Here is an 18,960-nt window from a genome sequence, read left to right as displayed (position 1 = left end):
TGTCAGATTTATCTTTTTATTTCTGTTAATTTACCTGGAAATATGAAAACAAAACAGGATTATTTTGTTAAAAAAAAAACTTAAGCCCACATTATTGCATCATTGTAAAGTGTTTACACCCCACCCAACTCCCCCACCCCCCGCTAGAAAATATGTCACCCCAATATTCATTACTCCACCATGTCTACTTTCTGGATATATTCCTGTTTACAATTTTTCTTTGAAAGGGGATGTTCTAAAGACACAATGTTTTATTCTGATTCAAATCAAGGACATAAAACCGGATAAAATTATTTAAGTAAACTTTAACAATAGCTTAGAAAAGAAAGCTATATTTCTTTTATTCATAGAAATAAATCTACAGCAATATACCTGTATAGATAGCTATGTCTGGTTGTTAGATAGGGATGTTCGTCTTCTTTGAAATTCTTTTTATCTTCCATCTCACTTTAATATCATGTCTCATACAAATTATATATCATACCAAGTACTAACCTTTAAAAAAAGATGATGAATTACGCACTATTTTAGAAATATAATGACAAAATCCCATTGGAAAAATATATTATAATATGTACCTTAAAACCACGACAAAATAGAGCATTATGGGCCAGCTTCGGATGAACTGTTATTTTTGGAGAGTTCGCCGTGTTATGTTGGTGTATTACAAGCTACTAGTGTAATATTTCAAAATTATATGCATAATTTCTTTAACAATAATGTACATGTACCATTAAAAAGCTGAACTATGCTGTGAAGGTGTAGGGAGAAGGAACATGGTCATATGTCAGAAGAATTACGTTAATGTATGTTTCTCAAATTGTTGTATTTTTTAAAGCAAAACCACTTGACTGATCCAGAACACAACTTAGCGGTACAACACTTTCCGTTACATCTCGCGTGTTGAAAATACTGATAGGGACATTGATTTCCTGATATTATCACCATATATTAACTTCCTTAAAACGTTTGCCTTATTTTCTCTTCTCACCAAAATTCAGGAAGTTTCACTTGATCTACTCCCAATTTAACAAACCGTGGGTTTAATATGAAAACCTTGTCATGCTGTTCGAGAGGTGATGACTCTTTTTTCTTCCTGGAGCAAATTCAAATGTGCAAAGGATAGCAATGCATTCTTTCAGATAAGTAGTGCACTGCAGCTAATTAAATGTTCGAGGGCTGCTGATTTTGGCTATATTAACCTCCACGCGAAATAGTTCATATAAATCGTTATGGATTCGCCCAAAGTGAAGGATTCTCCAGTGTCCAAGAAGCGTGCTTACCCTACCCTTAATTTTCTATTGTTTATAACATCTATGCAATTCATCGTCCGTTATTTTCTCTTTTTTTCCTCTCACACATCTTCAACATTCGGTAAATGTATAAACATAACAGCTTTAGATCACAATAATTGATCAACGAATGAAAGTAGACTCCCTTTCATTTTATTCAATTTAATGCTGGGTATGTCTATTGTTTGCAAACCTTTCAAGACATTTCAAGATGTTGGATAGTGTCTGTTTCATTTACAGGAGCTCGATTCTGATACTATTCAGCATAGCCACACCGTTAAAAGAAACGTTCGTCACGCAACAAAAGGGAAATTCTAGCCTTTGAATGATACCTTCAATTTTGCAACAACAAAAAAATTGTCTCCTCTTAAAACAAAGGAAAAAAAAAGAAGAAAGAATTAAATGATTTGATACCAGCAAGCTACCCAGTAGACTTCTCTCATTATTTCCATTGTCTCCTGTCATTCGTAACTAAATCATTTTTGCACATACATGTAATTTCATTACTATAGGCGCACTTTATATTTAATCAAGAGTATCAACAACAGTACATGATACACCCGTCAACAGATAACATTTGGTCTTTTTCTGACACCAAAATTTGTAGAACTTGGCTTCAGGTAGTATCAGCAATCATCGGAGTGTGACGTAATCCCCTTGCATCATAAAAACAGACAACTTATGTAATGTCTATCTAAAATTTTCACATGTCTTAAGGTATATATGTACCAAGTTTGATGGTCCTAATCCCAACGGTTCAGTCTGTTTCCTGCTATTAAAACCGTGGCCTTGAGAAACAATAGACATCATCCACTTGGCATAAAGTATATGTGTACCAAGTTTGACGGTCCTTGCCCCACAGTTCGGTCTGTATACTGCCTACAAGTTTGACCTTTTAACTGATATAGCGACTTTGACTTTTGACCTTGAAAAACAATAAGCATATTCCCCTCATCATTGTGATCAAATGTACCAAGTTGCAATATCCTGAGGCTTATGGTGGGTCTGTATCATACCTACAAAGTTCTCTACTAAGTGATAATGTGACCTTGACATTTGACGTTGATAAACAGGCATCTTCCTTTCATCATGGTGATCAAATGTACCATATTGCAATATCCTTAATCTTACGGTTCGGTCTGCAATATGCCTAAATATTTTATTACTAATTGATACTACGACCTTGACCTTTGATCGTGAAAAATAATAGACAACGTCCTCTACTCAAGATGATCAAACGTACCAAATTGTAAAATCCTAGAGCTTATAGTTCGGTCTGTATCCTGGCCACAAGGTCCGAACAGACGGACGGACGATGCCATACCATGATACATCCCTTCAATGATGGACGTATGCCACCACACCATACACTAAGTGATGTTCACTAGTTTTTCTTCTTTTTATTTGTAAACACAAGATACGGTATAACAAACACAATGCCAATCATCATTATGTTGAATTTGACGAATCCGATCACGTAGAATACTGGGGATGTTGACGGAATCTTGAAGTTTTCTACAACCATTGTCAATGTAAGAGACAGAGTTACATACACAAGTTTCTGTCCCATCCCTATATCTACAGTGGTTTTCATGTTGTTTCGTAGAGAGATGCCTGCTCCAAAACCTGAATATAAGAAGAAACATCAATAAATCATTCAACATATACATGTATATGGCAAATTATTCTACATACGATATATTTATATAGTTGGTGTCAAAACCTGAAAAATATGAAATGTCAACAAATTCCTCAATATCCACTTCGATTAACCGGCCAATACTTGCTAAATCCACGTAAAAACTTTTTAGTAGAACAGCAAGAGGCCAACATGTCTTAGCGGTCACCCGAGTACTAGGTCAAAAGTATCACTACTCCCAAAGGCTATTGATTCTAGAAAAAAATCCTGTTCTAAAAACTTCAATGCCCTTAAAAGTGCATACACTGATGAAAGGCTTTATATGTTATAATAGGTATATTAACATTAAAAGATTTGACTAAATGTGGACCTTTCCTAGAGTCAAAGCCCTTGGTTGTAAATCTTTTGAACATCCTTTTCTGCTATTCCTAAGTATGCATTTAGATTTTATACAGTATCAGAAGACTTACACATGAATACTATTTACTAGGTTTGGCCCCACCCTAGGGTCAGAGCCCCTGCCCCGGGGATGATCAAATTTAAAATTTCAGTATATGACTACCTACGCTTTTTAACAATATCCATTTAATTTCAATTTAGAATCAATAACACTAAATATTTTGTTATTAAAGTATTTTACACATAAACACTACACAGTAAGTTTGGTCCTGCCCTGGGGTCAGAACCCATACCTCGGAGATCATGAAATTCACTATTTTGGTAGAGGTCTTCCAGCTCTACATTACTATATATTTAGTTTCTCTTAAACATGTGCGGTTGTTGAGAAGAAGATTTTTTAAAATTTGTGAATTTTGAGCATTTTGTGCCCCGCTCCTAAGGCCCCAAGAGTGCAGGAATCCTAAAATTTACACTTGATATGCTGACCCCCAACCCCCTTGTCCGAAAGATGCTTTATACCAAATTTGGAAAGAATTTGAACAAGAGGCCCATGGGCCACATCGCTCAACTGAGTCACCTTGGCCCATATCTGAAGACTTTTCATATATATTTGCATGTAAAACCTTAGTCCTTATTATGGCCCCAACTACCCCTGGAAGCCATGGTTTTTGCAAACTTGAATCTACACTACGTCAGAAAGCTTTCATGTTAACATCAACTTCTTTGGCCCAATGGTTCTTGAGAAGAAGATTTCTAAAGATGTTCCCTATATTTGTATGTAAAACTTTGACCCCGCCCCTCTTGTGGCCCCAATATCAGCTTTTCTAACTCAGTGGTTATTCAGAAGAAGATTTTACCTAGATATTTGTATGTAAAACTTTGATCCCCCTTGTGGCCCAATCCTACCCCCGGGGGTCATGATTTAAACAAACTTGAATCTGCACTATGTCAGAAAGTTTTCATGCAAAAATCAGCTTTTCTGGCTTAGTGGTTCTTGAGAAGATTTTTAAAGTTTTTCCCTATATATTTGTATGTAAAACTTTGATCCCCTATTGTAGCCCCCTCCTACCCCCGGGGCCCAAGATTTGAACAAACTTGAATCTGCATTATGTCAGGAAGTTTTCATGTAAATCTCAGCTTTTCTGGGTTAGTGGTTCTTGAGAAGAAGATTTTTAAAGTTTTTCCCTATATATTTGTATGTAAAACTTTGATCCCCTATTGTGGACCCATCCTACCCCCGGGGGCCATGATTTAAACAAACTTGAATCTGATGTCAGGAAGCTTTCAGGTAAATTTCAGCTCTTCTGGCCCAGTGGTTCTTGAGAAGATTTTTAAATGACTCCACCTTATTTTTGCATATTTGTGATTATCTCCCCTTTGAAAGGGACATGGCCCTTCATTTGAACAAACTTGAAAGCCCTTCACCCAAGGATGCTTTTGGCCAAGTTTGGTTGAAATTGGCCCAGTAGTTCTGAAGAAGAAGATAAAATTGTGAAAAGTTTACGACAACGACGACAACCGACAAATTTTGATCAGAAAAGCTCACTTGAACCTCAACTTCAGGTGAGCTAATAATAGTTAAGAGGCTGTCTACGATAGAACCATGCAAAACCAAAAAAATATTATGGAAGGTGTTGTCAAATTTTCAGACCTTTTTATGATATTTCAGAAGTATTTTACTAGTTATATCATATTTTGTGGCAAAAATCGATGAGTACCTCCCGAACTAACACCTAATGGGCCGTTCTATTTTTAGCACAATATACACATCAATTTCACGCAAAAATGGTGTATTTTCAGCTAGTCATTAGAATATCAAAAGCAGAATAATCACATATAATTTCAGTTCCGCATAGTCTATTTGAACGGTACCTTTGAATTGGTGAACATAACTTTAAAATTCATTCTCCAGATTTAAGTCGTATAGTGTTTGAACTAGTAAGATTATGTAACTTTCAAATTGAATGCTATTTTTAGTGAGTCATAAAACCCCAAGAAACGTTTAAAATAAATAGTTTCGTGGTTTAAAACACAGAATTATGCATAAATTATCACTACTAAACGGGAATTTGGTTGCAAATAAATAGAAAGTCATTTATTTGGGGTATGAAATTCGGAAATTTTATCAAAAAATTATCTCTCTTTGTGGAACTTTCATGGGAAGAAGGTAAGGAAAAATGATTCATAAGGCAGATGACAACAACATGGAATTGGTGGAAAGTGATGGAAGATGAATTTATAGCCTTGGTGAAAATTTCAAGGAAAGAGGGTGTTTATTTACATCAGGATTGCAAGAAGTATACTTCAGCACAATTGAGATTTTTAAATGTCCATCCGAAATTGTGTGAATTCCAGAATCTTTGTTCACTGCACTGCACAGCTGGTGTGCATTAACTATGATCTAGACTTAACAGACATCATCATGCCTATGCCAATCATGGACATTGACTTTGAATAAAGAACAACATGTTGTCACCCATTACATGACAAATCTAACTCAGATGTGAAAGGGGGGGGGTGACTCCAAAGCCGATAGATCTGCCACATTACTCAAGCTGACAACACATGTTCCATTGATTCTGGTAAGTTAAATTGTTTTTATATCTTCCTGCACTAACAGATATTGAAATATGCACTTATGCATAAATACTCATAGATGAAATCTATAAAATTTTACTTCTATTTTTCAATTTGAAATTTTTAAGATATCAATTTGCTGAATGCACAATTTTCTAGATTAAAATACTGTTACAATATATTTAGGAAATATAATGAAATATATGTGTTTGGTGTTTGCAGACAAGACAATGCATTGAGAAACACAAAAATTGTGTCCATATTAAGACAGATGTAAAGAAAGAGTTGAAAGGTATGATGCAAACAAATGTCTGAATAAAATCTAATAGGAATTCAAGTGACACCCTCTAGGTTAACAACTAACATATAAGTTGATAGAATTATGGATGGAAACTGAATTAAGTCAAACAAAGTAAAATTCAGGTCCAGGATTTTTCTGGAGAATGTAAGAGCAATTTATATTGTAGTTTTTAGACATTTTTTTTAACTTTTAAAGAAAACCATAATAAAATTGATTGAAGGGAGGGGGTGTGCATTAATATTAATGTAACTAGTTTAACTACTAGGTTTTTTTTGGTTCTATAAACAGAAAATTTATTTAGCAGTGCATATTGGAATCAAGATAATTTTAAATAAAATCAAATGTCATTAAATATTTATGTATGAGTCTATGGAGATATTTGTGAGATCTGTGATTAATGAATTGAAAATCAGAAAGAAGTAAGATTTTATTAATTATTCTGTTATTTACATTGTATCATGTTTATTACACACTTAATAATAAATGCAGGTTTAAGTAATATGTGAAATGCTTCTAATCACTTTGAAACTTTCCTGTGATTTCGATAAATAAAATTTTGTTTTATGTAAGACAACAAGTTCACATTATAGATGTAGCATATACCATATGTATATGTAGTATTGTATAAATATATCTGCAGACAAATAAAAAAAATATTAAACTTGAGAGTATATAAGATATTTGTTTTAATTAAAACCCTGCCTATAGTCAAGAGCCCTACAGTGAACAGGCCAAATTAAAGAATATGTGTGGTTCCGGTTACCCGACCGTCCCTAGTTTTTACCCCCAACCCTAAACATTTTTTGACCATTTCCAAAATCAGTTACCGTATTTTGCCGAATATAATGCACACCTCTTTTCAAGATTGTATAGTATATACCACAATATATATATATAGGTTTTTGACCCGTTTTCCTTCAGCCAATATATAGATACCACTAAAATGCTAAACTGTAAACACTTATTACAAGTCATCTAACATTAGACAGAAAGTGACTTAGAAGTAGAACTAAAGAGTGCTTACATAAACAATAGTGCAAATCTCAGGTTGCTTGAATATAATAAGTGATTACCCTCCTTATTTTTGAAAATGTTGAATAGATTTAAAAACTTGGAAGGGCTTGAAAACAGTACTCTAGTTGAAATATCATTCCTCTTTCCTAATACATGTATTATATTTGCCTCTGTGTCTATGATACAATTAAAGGCCTCTGCTGGTGGACTGTTAGTCCCCGAGAGTCTCTACAGCCCAGTAGCTTAGTACTTCGTTACTAGCTTGAAAATACGGATGTATATTTAATTGCTGTTATAAAATTTAGAAATTCATTTCAAAATTAAGGATTATCTCCCTCGTGCATAGCTCTTATCCTTGGACGAATTTGGCTACACTTTTTTGGCACGCTGTTTTAGGCTATATTTAGCTCCAAAACTTCATAGTTATTTTGGATTTCAAACATTTCGGTTGAGCATCACTGAAGAGACATTATTTGTCGAAATGCGCATCTGGTGCATCAAAATTGTTACCGTATACGTTTTACATGGAAATTACGTTAAGGAATTAACATATCTACATTTTCAGTACCGCTGTTTAACAAAACACATATACAAAATATCCCTGATGGCATGCACACATTTTAACATTTTGTCTTTTATCGTATCCCAAAATACATTTTTAGAATTATTGTTCACTACATGTAAATGTGATAATATTTGCTGAATATTGAGGACAATCCCATTTTATCAGAAAAATGTCGATTCAACAAGCCGTAGTTTCCTGATGTTGACTGTACGATGTATTTCCTGGATTTGATGAATCTAAATAGAATCTGTATTTGTTTGGATTTAATGGCTTATAAAGCTGTTGGAATTTTACCTCTGCTCTTTGCGTGTTCATCTTCCATTACCAAAAGTAGAACTGTCTGCATTCGAAACAGGTAAAATTCAGATCGAATATTGTTTTTTCTGTTAATGTATTCTTCATTTTAACATGTTTACATTTAAAGGCATTTAGAGCGTAGAACGAGGAAATAAATTTGATGTAACAATTCACTCTGTTTATGACTAACAATGTTTTTATAGTAACATACCGGTAAATAGAACAGTCTCATATTTACAGATTAATTGTTGAAAATAATTGTTTTGCCTGTTTCGTTATAGTGAATTGCTGCCTGTCGAGTAAATTATACACACAGGTTTAAAACCATTGGTCTGCCTCTGGGTTTAAACATTCTAGCATAATTTATGTATATGACGTTGACAAGCCTCAACACAGGGTAAAATTGAATTTCTCAGTCATCGAATCACTCAACTCTTTCTTCCTTGAAAATATCTACTTGAGCAAACGTTCGTGATCATATACATTCAGATAACTCTATGGGTTATTTTTTTCACGGCGCATATAGCCCAGTAGTTAGGGATCAGGGCCCATATTCACAAAATATCTTACGACTAAGACGAAAAAAATAAATCTGTCTGATAATCAAATACCGAGCCCAAGGTCACAAATATGTATTCAACTTTTATAAACCATGGATGTACTTTACATATTAATTAAGAAAGTCTACAAGAAATGAAAAATAAGGCAATTACCGTGTTTGTAAATTTTGATCTTAGTCGTAAGATATTTTGTGAATAGGTGCTCAGGTCTTGGCTTCGGTTTCCATCTGTACATGTATGTTGGTCGCGTGAAATTTACGACGTGAATAGTGAAATTGTTCATTCGCCAAACACTGCTACAACTCTGAGCACTATGTTTTTCAAGGTTCAAATGCCTGGTACTTCATCTTCAACTGGTGACGTATTTATAGATGATATTTTAAAACAGAATCAAAACAAAACAAAAAAAGATTTATTTTCTGTAATTCCCATGTGATGTATATTCAGGACCGACGCAGGATCCAGTGCATGCTGCGACAACTACGAGAAAGACGAAAATGGAGAATGCAATTGTAAGATTGATACACTTGAAATTTACCTTGGGACAAAGCTACACATTTTGTAAATGAATTTCATTTGACAAGTTAGAGTATATACGCTATGCGATTATCAGCAGTCGATGAAATGATTACTTGATTGATACAAAATTTAAAATAATGTTCGTAAGATTAATTCAAATAAATAAATAGAATCTCTATCTATCTATTATAAATACCGTATCATAAATAGCCATTCTAAAACATGTAATATTGAACATTTTAGATATTGATTGTCTGTTCCTGTACGAATTAAGCAGAATAATTTCAGGAAGCATATTACCCCCAAGAATTATGTAGACTAAAACACCGTATGTGTCTCTTATACTGTTCTGTACTTCAGCACATAATTAACATTTCCCGTTCTTTTTAAATTGTGAAATTCAATATAATAAGACGTTTTATTTATCATCTGAACATCTTAGCTCATAATCACGTCATAATTTACTACAACATCCGGTGATTAAAAAAAGATAATGATAGAAAATAAAGAAAACAGAAGCCCCATAAAATCATTGCTACTTCATTTAAGACGGGCCATCATGGACTATACACCGAGGCCCTAGCATAGACCCGCTACTAACATTGTGTCAACAGGAAATAGCTTGATTTACTTCCTAGTAACACTTCACTTTACTTACTATTTTTTATCATAAAAATAGCCAGGGAATCTGGTTTGACACTATAGAAAAACAAATTAATCATTGAAAACAGAAGAAAATAAGATAAAACGCTATGAATTCATTATTACAACTTATAATCATAAGCATTTTGTCATCAGAAAATAAAGAATAAAGTAATTAACACCCGTCTCTTCTCCGGAAGCTTGATTTATTTCCCATAATACTTGACTATATCTGCAGCTTGCGTACCTGGATATTTTGGAGACTTTTGTAAAACACCTTGTCCTCTTGGTTCATTTGGAAAGGACTGTGGAGGATTGTGTTCTCTTACGTGTGTCCCAGAAGATTGTGACCATGTTAAAGGTTGTCTGCCTACAAATACTGCCTCAGTCACAGCTTCAGGTATCCATTCTGTTCAGATTATAACATAGCTAATATTAAATACTGCCTCAGTCACAGCTTCGGGTATCCATTCTGTTCAGATTATAACATAGCTAATATTAACGTTTTTCAAGTTTTTATTTTTCCCAATCGCTGTTAAAATAACATAGATGAGATGTATCACTGTTCTTTATGTTCACCTTTCATGACATACAAAACAGATATTCAAGAGTAATACTCACGCATGAACATGTAATGCATATAAATACACTCTAAAAACAATGTTTAGGTTTGGAACACTTTTTAAACGTGTTTAGGTCTAAACGTGTTTAGGATTGTGCTTATATCCTAAACGCGAAGTGTAATAAACATGTTCTACCCTAAACATGTTCAGACTGAGAACATGTTTAGCTATGCAAAAATACAGTATCTAAACACAAAATAACATGCTAAACACTTGCTAAACACATTCCTAAACGTCTAAACACAATCCTAAACGTCTATGCGTTTAGGTTTTGAACATGATAAGCTTAGTAACATTGTTGACATTAGTTTTACAGTCTTCATGTAGAATATTCCTGTCTTCTGTAAATGAAATTCGAATTGCAGAAAAAATTGCATGTCAGAATTGCCATACTTCAAACTGTTATAGTGTACCAGGTCCCGATAGTGACCATAGTGTACATCATACGCCGTATTGCAAGTATACACTGTCGAGGTCGATATCCAAAATTGATGGAACCATTAGAAGAGCCGTCTATGGGCTTCAACCCTTTCCTGTTGGAAATGAGCAGAGTTTAGGAGTATCCAGAAGATTTTGATCTGGAATTCCATTTCAACTTGAACAGGTCTAGACACATACATATTGAATTTAAAAAAAGAGTGTAATTCATTTTCTCTGGTATTAGACGTGCCTTTAGTGTTAATTTAAACCAATGCATCACTCTTACTTTGCATTGGAACAAAATTCATTTAAATCTTGTGAAAGAAAACATCAGTTGCAATTGATGCCCCCCCCCTTTTTTTTAATTCAACATGTGACAGTGCCTGTTATGCGAAAACTAGCATATCAAAGACAAAAAAATTGTTGAAGTTGTACTTGCCGGATGATATTTAACCATGTATAGTTTACTTCTTATATGTGCATAAGTGATTTTTAATGGTTTTGTCTTTAACATGTATCGCGGAAATGTCAACCGTGTTGTTTCGGCAATTAGAATATAGAAATAGACTTGCAATGTAATTTGAGAAGAACCGCCCAAACCCGTGTAGTGATTTTGGGGGGTGGATTTTTAGTATTTCTGGTCGGGCTCGGAGTCCTCTGAGCCTGCACGTGATTTTCTCTCTCTCTTACCCGCGAACTCTAGGCAATCGGACGTGTTTTAGAAAGTGCAGCAGTGTAGTTATTGTATTTGTTAACCCCTTGTAAGTTGTTCTGTGTATTTGTGAATATATCTGTTTATAAGTGTTTTCCGGTGTTCTTTGTGTGTAGGAAATCACTTTACCCGCATTGTTCGATTTGAAACATCATGGATCCCATAGACACAGTTTGTAATGCAAGGGATATTCTTGCTAGATTTTGCAATGTTATTCTCCTATAATAGAAGAGAAAGCTACTATTTAAGACTCTTTAATGCTGTGGATTGAGTTTTAAATATAAGGTTAGCAAATCATTTTGTAATTGAGACAAAGTCAAAACCTAAATACAAGGAGAACTAAACATGTTCAAAACCTAAACACAAAAGAGGTAAACGTGTTCAAAACCTAAACACAATAAGGGTAAACATGTTCAAAACCTAAACATAATAAGGGTTAAACATGTTCTACACCTAAACATAAAAAGAATTAACATGTTCAAAACCTAAACACAATTAGTTAGACGTGCTCCAAACCTAAACACAAAGAGATTTAAACATGTTCAAAACCTAAACACATTGGGTTGAACATGTTCAAAACCTAAACGTAAGAAGTGTTGAACATGTTTAAAACCTAAACACAGAAAGTGTTAAACATGTTTAGATTTAGAACGCGTTCAAAACTGTACACAAGAAATGTGTTTAACTTTGTGTTTAGGATCTAAACACCATTTTTAGAGTGTATACATGTATATCCCAATCTTAATAAATAACTACAAGAAAAGACTATATGCATTTACTCCCTCGGCATTTAATTGTATCTATTTACACAATTTCATAAGTAGTTGTTTCATTTTTGGTTGCAAATACATTTTGGAATCTGCTGACAGTAGGTCTAGGTATGAAACATTTCTGGCATATACTATCGCCTGATATTTAAAACAGGACAAATAAATACATCGCATCTCCAATATCAGAGCTGGGAATGCTATATTTTTTATTTCGATCTATATCAAACCACCTTCAATACTGTAGATTACTTATTTTACGCGAGTACTTAATATTGCGAAATAACTTGAAGTCAAATCGCGATAACACAGATTCGCGAATACACTGTTGATCACGTGTATGTGTGTGTCGCGAGTACACTGTTGATCAAATGTCTGTGTGTGTCGCGAATACACTGTTGATCAAGTGTCTGTGTGTGTCGTGAATACACTGTTGATCAAGTGTCTGTGTGTGTCGCGAATACACTGTTGATCAAGTGTCTGTGTGTGTCGCGAATACACTGTTGATCAAGTGTCTGTGTGTGTCGCGAATACACTGTTGATCAAGTGTCTGTGTGTGTCGCGAATACACTGTTGATCAAGTGTCTGTGTGTGTCGCGAATACACTGTTGATCAAGTGTCTGTGTGTGTCGCGAATACACTGTTGATCAAGTGTCTGTGCGTGTATTTTAGCAAGAGAAAAATAAATGCGAGTAATTTTGATTCTCGTGAAATTATGCGACAAGAAATTCCTCTCAAATATTTATGGAATTTATAGTATTAAAGTACATGTATCATGAATTTATCATCGGCATAACATACAGTATAGCTGTATTATTATGTATTTATCAATGGCATAAAATACCTAGTGTAAAATAATTTTGTCATCGACATAAGATAGCTAGTGTCAAAATAATATCATTATGGGTTTATCGTCGGCATAGCATAGCTAATGTCAAAATAATGTAATATCATGAGTTTATTATCGACATGACATAGCTAGTGTCAAAATAATCTATCTTCATGGATTTATCATCCGTATAGCATAGCTAGTGTCAAAATAAAGTATTATCATGATTTTTATTGACATACATATAGTACAGCTAAAGTCAAAGCATTATCATGAATAAACTATACTCATAACATAGCCAGTAACAAAGCAACATGGATTTGCTATACTCGCAACGATACACAGCTTGTGTCAATGGATCATTGTATCATTTTATTGTAATATTGATATATTGTCGTCATGAAATAGCTAGTCTCACAGTATTTCCATGAATTCATTACAGTCATGTCATATCTATACTTCAAATTGACATTGTGAACGTAGTATCGTCATGACATAGATTGTGTCACAGTATCATGGAATCATTATCGACATATATATGCAACATAGCTAGTGTCAAAGTGTCATAATTCACTACCTTCATAGCATCTCAATGAATCTACATGTAGATATTATCTAACAGCATACACCGTAGCTAATGCCAAAGAATTACACGTACCATGAATCTAAAGTATCAAAAATTGAATTTATCCGTTCCTACCGGTTTGTATACAAAGTATACCAATATAATCTATTGCAAGAAATTTAAACGTCATATATAGTGGGTTTTTAGGTACTCGCGTACATTCACATAAAACAGTGGACTGATTATTAAGGTACTAGAATTATGAACATTAATTCATGTTTTATTTGTAGATGCGTCAGTTTTTACAACAGTTCCACAGCATCAGATTTTGAATATCTCAACATCACCGCCATATTTAACACATATTTCATCCACCACCAATATAACCAATCACTATACAGTGTTGCCTTCAACAAAACCGCCTATAGCCGTTAGTAATCCCGAAAACGGACAGTTCAATTCCAATTATTTGATTGTTGGTGTGGGAGGGTTTATATCCGTTCTTCTACTTGTTATGATCATACAGAAGTGTTTGAAATCAAAATCGGCACAGCGAAACATTTCCAAAAGAAAAGTAGAAGATTACAATGCACCCGTTGATTCTATTGTTAAATCACGTGACACCGACAAAAAGAAATATGGCGGACTTTATCACTACGGAAACAAAGACCACTTTTATCAACAAATGGAGTCTGATTACCAGGAAATCGATCAATGTCTAGAAATGGCAAATATGACTCCAGGGGGACGAAAACCACCTGGTACAGAAGAATCCAGTTCGTCATCTGAACCTAACGACTCTTATTTATCACCAATAGCCGGAAGTGACACGTATGTTGAACCAGTGACACAAGAAGCGTATATCGAACCACAGAACTTACAACCGTACTTAGATTCTCATAAAATACCTAAGGGAAGAGAAAATAGCAGTAATGAACGATTTCATTCTTACATAGAAGTGGTAGAATTAGGTGAAATGAACCCAACAGAAACTATAAGCCATACAAATCCTGATAACGTGCCTCGACTCTCATCGTCATATGATGATGTCATGTGGGAGTGTCCGGCCGTTTGTCATGAAATGGATGACGAAAAAGACAACTCTTATCTTGATGCTGTCTTCTCATGATACTTTGATCAGCTGATTACGCGAACGTGTTTCGAGTTATCGCTAATAAATGGGTGCCAAATATACTCAGGGATGTATTCATTTTGCTGTATTTTATTTTCATTTTCATGAAATGATTTCAAAATGTTTACATATCTAATGTTGTGCCTTTAACATCCCAACAAATTGTAATGGTGGCCATTTATCTAATGACTGTAAATGTAAAGAACATGCGTGCAGATCAACATAATAATTATATTCTAACGGCTGGGAATTCCGACAGAAATAAATGAGAATGTAAATATGAGATGTAAAGTTCATTTTAATTCACATGAACTGAAACCTCGTGAGCATTTTTTTTAATTATCCCTTTCAACATGACTCTGGTGAGCTGTGTGGCCCATGTGGCTCTTGTTGAAAAACTATAGCGCCTCACGCTGATATGTAATGAAATGCTTTTCCTTGGTTTAAACGGGTTATGCAAAGTTTTCTGCAATGTGTGTGATTATTTATGTCCTGTTAAACAAACAAAACGTCGACACTTTCATAGCTATATTTAGATTTTTCTGCATTTTGAAAAAAAAAATCATAAGTATTTCTAAGTATGTAGATTTAAAAAGATAGATACTATTGACCTGTAAGTTAAAAGTAACAGCTGAAAATCATCTGGCCTTGACTTCATGTTTGGTTGGTTGGTTCTTTTACTCATATTGATAGGTCACCATTTATAGGTGAAGTACTACAAATTTAGACAAATGATCAGCGGCGCTTTTGACCGCATATTTAGCAGCAGGGTTTCTTTATTGTGTCATAACCTTCTGTTACCTTCATCTTCAAGGTCATATTCGAAAGAATCGCGATTCTCACTTCTACATACCGAGCACTCGGTGACGGAGCAATCATTACTTACACTGACTGTTTACATCTTAGGTTTGACACGGCCGTAGCCTGAACGGGGCTCGAACTAACGAAGAGAACCCTGTTCCACTGGGCTTCATCGACCAGTTCCATATTTGGTAATGATTTCCATATTTGAACAACGGCAAAGAAAAACTTATTCAAGAAGGAAAACTCTAAACTGATGATATAATCCATTAAATAAAACTGGTACATGCAAGCTTTATCTTGCATTCGTAATTCAGATAAAAGGTAGAAATAAACCAGAATACTTATAACATATTTGCAACAATTATAAAGATACAACGTAAGAGGTGGCGAGTTCGTTGGAAGGTGAATATTTATACGCGGACAGTTAGAAAAATACAACTACCAATTCACAACTTCCCTCCACCACTACCACCCCACGAAATAATTCATTAGAACTATTCTTGGGATTCTCCCAAATTATATGAAATGTGACAAACGATAAATTCATTGGACCTTTTAGACTTGTTCCCAGTAGAAGTTAGTGTATATGATTTTATGATTATGTTTTGTTCCCGATTCTGTCATACTGTTAATACAGAGTTGTGTATATATGTCAGATTTATCTTTTTATTTCTGTTAATTTACCTGGAAATATGAAAACAAAACAGGATTATTTTGTTAAAAAAAAAACTTAAGCCCACATTATTGCATCATTGTAAAGTGTTTACACCCCACCCAACTCCCCCACCCCCCGCTAGAAAATATGTCACCCCAATATTCATTACTCCACCATGTCTACTTTCTGGATATATTCCTGTTTACAATTTTTCTTTGAAAGGGGATGTTCTAAAGACACAATGTTTTATTCTGATTCAAATCAAGGACATAAAACCGGATAAAATTATTTAAGTAAACTTTAACAATAGCTTAGAAAAGAAAGCTATATTTCTTTTATTCATAGAAATAAATCTACAGCAATATACCTGTATAGATAGCTATGTCTGGTTGTTAGATAGGGATGTTCGTCTTCTTTGAAATTCTTTTTATCTTCCATCTCACTTTAATATCATGTCTCATACAAATTATATATCATACCAAGTACTAACCTTTAAAAAAAGATGATGAATTACGCACTATTTTAGAAATATAATGACAAAATCCCATTGGAAAAATATATTATAATATGTACCTTAAAACCACGACAAAATAGAGCATTATGGGCCAGCTTCGGATGAACTGTTATTTTTGGAGAGTTCGCCGTGTTATGTTGGTGTATTACAAGCTACTAGTGTAATATTTCAAAATTATATGCATAATTTCTTTAACAATAATGTACATGTACCATTAAAAAGCTGAACTATGCTGTGAAGGTGTAGGGAGAAGGAACATGGTCATATGTCAGAAGAATTACGTTAATGTATGTTTCTCAAATTGTTGTATTTTTTAAAGCAAAACCACTTGACTGATCCAGAACACAACTTAGCGGTACAACACTTTCCGTTACATCTCGCGTGTTGAAAATACTGATAGGGACATTGATTTCCTGATATTATCACCATATATTAACTTCCTTAAAACGTTTGCCTTATTTTCTCTTCTCACCAAAATTCAGGAAGTTTCACTTGATCTACTCCCAATTTAACAAACCGTGGGTTTAATATGAAAACCTTGTCATGCTGTTCGAGAGGTGATGACTCTTTTTTCTTCCTGGAGCAAATTCAAATGTGCAAAGGATAGCAATGCATTCTTTCAGATAAGTAGTGCACTGCAGCTAATTAAATGTTCGAGGGCTGCTGATTTTAGCTATATTAACCTCCACGCGAAATAGTTCATATAAATCGTTATGGATTCGCCCAACGTGAAGGATTCTCCAGTGTCCAAGAAGCGTGCTTACCCTACCCTTAATTTTCTATTGTTTATAACATCTATGCAATTCATCGTCCGTTATTTTCTCTTTTTTTCCTCTCACACATCTTCAACATTCGGTAAATGTATAAACATAACAGCTTTAGATCACAATAATTGATCAACGAATGAAAGTAGACTCCCTTTCATTTTATTCAATTTAATGCTGGGTATGTCTATTGTTTGCAAACCTTTCAAGACATTTCAAGATGTTGGATAGTGTCTGTTTCATTTACAGGAGCTCGATTTTGATACTATTCAGCATAGCCACACCGTTAAAAGAAACGTTCGTCACGCAACAAAAGGGAAATTCTAGCCTTTGAATGATACCTTCAATTTTGCAACAACAAAAAAATTGTCTCCTCTTAAAACAAAGGAAAAAAAAAAGAAGAAAGAATTAAATGATTTGATACCAGCAAGCTAGCTCAGTAGACTTCTCTCATTATTTCCATTGTCTCCTGTCATTCGTAACTAAATCATTTTTGCACATACATGTAATTTCATTACTATAGGCGCACTTTATATTTAATCAAGAGTATCAACAACAGTACATGATACACCCGTCAACAGATAACATTTGGTCTTTTTCTGACACCAAAATTTGTAGAACTTGGCTTCAGGTAGTATCAGCAATCATCGGAGTGTGACGTAATCCCCTTGCATCATAAAAACAGACAACTTATGTAATGTCTATCTAAAATTTTCACATGTCTTAAGGTATATATGTACCAAGTTTGATGGTCCTAATCCCAACGGTTCAGTCTGTTTCCTGCTATTAAAACCGTGGCCTTGAGAAACAATAGACATCATCCACTTGGCATAAAGTATATGTGTACCAAGTTTGACGGTCCTTGCCCCACAGTTCGGTCTGTATACTGCCTACAAGTTTGACCTTTTAACTGATATAGCGACTTTGACTTTTGACCTTGAAAAACAATAAGCATATTCCCCTCATCATTGTGATCAAATGTACCAAGTTGCAATATCCTGAGGCTTATGGTGGGTCTGTATCATACCTACAAAGTTCTCTACTAAGTGATAATGTGACCTTGACATTGATAAACAGGCATCTTCCTTTCATCATGGTGATCAAATGTACCATATTGCAATATCCTTAATCTTACGGTTCGGTCTGCAATATGCCTAAATATTTTATTACTAATTGATACTACGACCTTGACCTTTGATCGTGAAAAATAATAGACAACGTCCTCTACTCAAGATGATCAAACGTACCAAATTGTAAAATCCTAGAGCTTATAGTTCGGTCTGTATCCTGGCCACAAGGTCCGAACAGACGGACGGACGATGCCATACCATGATACATCCCTTCAATGATGGACGTATGCCACCACACCA

General features: G+C 34.4%; 1 protein-coding gene across 3 annotated transcripts; it reads left to right on the top strand.

The window, feature by feature from the left end:
* Positions 1–7,953: 7,953 nt before the first annotated feature.
* On the top strand, positions 7,954–16,307 carry LOC125676219 (uncharacterized). 3 transcript variants are annotated; one of them, XM_056159065.1, is made up of 5 exons: positions 7,968–8,142; positions 8,366–8,481; positions 9,092–9,156; positions 10,044–10,205; positions 14,012–16,307. In XM_056159065.1, the coding sequence occupies exons 2-5, from the start codon at positions 8,450–8,452 to the stop codon at positions 14,848–14,850; spliced, it is 1,098 nt and encodes a 365-aa protein (XP_056015040.1). In that variant the 5' UTR covers positions 7,968–8,142; positions 8,366–8,449; the 3' UTR covers positions 14,851–16,307. The 3 variants fall into 3 exon arrangements, with proteins under 3 accessions (XP_056015038.1, XP_056015040.1, XP_056015039.1); XM_056159063.1 differs by lacking the exon at positions 8,366–8,481 and having other exon boundaries at positions 7,954–8,142; XM_056159064.1 differs by lacking the exon at positions 7,968–8,142 and having other exon boundaries at positions 8,154–8,481.
* Positions 16,308–18,960: the final 2,653 nt, after the last annotated feature.

The sequence above is a fragment of the Ostrea edulis genome, chromosome 3 (genome assembly GCF_947568905.1).
Source record: "Ostrea edulis chromosome 3, xbOstEdul1.1, whole genome shotgun sequence".
In the NCBI taxonomy this organism is placed as follows: Eukaryota; Metazoa; Mollusca; class Bivalvia; order Ostreida; family Ostreidae; genus Ostrea; species Ostrea edulis.
This window is presented reverse-complemented; position numbering and strand designations above follow the sequence as displayed.

What these genes read in the sequence shown, in the direction of transcription:
- LOC125676219 (XM_056159063.1), top strand. Translation starts at nt 8,000, where the DNA reads ATGTATTTCCTGGATTTGATGAATCTAAATAGAATCTGTATTTGTTTG. An exon ending in ACTGTCTGCATTCGAAACAG is followed by an intron (nt 8,143 to 9,091) that starts GTAAAATTCAGA and finishes ATGTATATTCAG; the next exon opens with GACCGACGCAGGATCCAGTG. An exon ending in CGAAAATGGAGAATGCAATT is followed by an intron (nt 9,157 to 10,043) that starts GTAAGATTGATA and finishes CTATATCTGCAG; the next exon opens with CTTGCGTACCTGGATATTTT.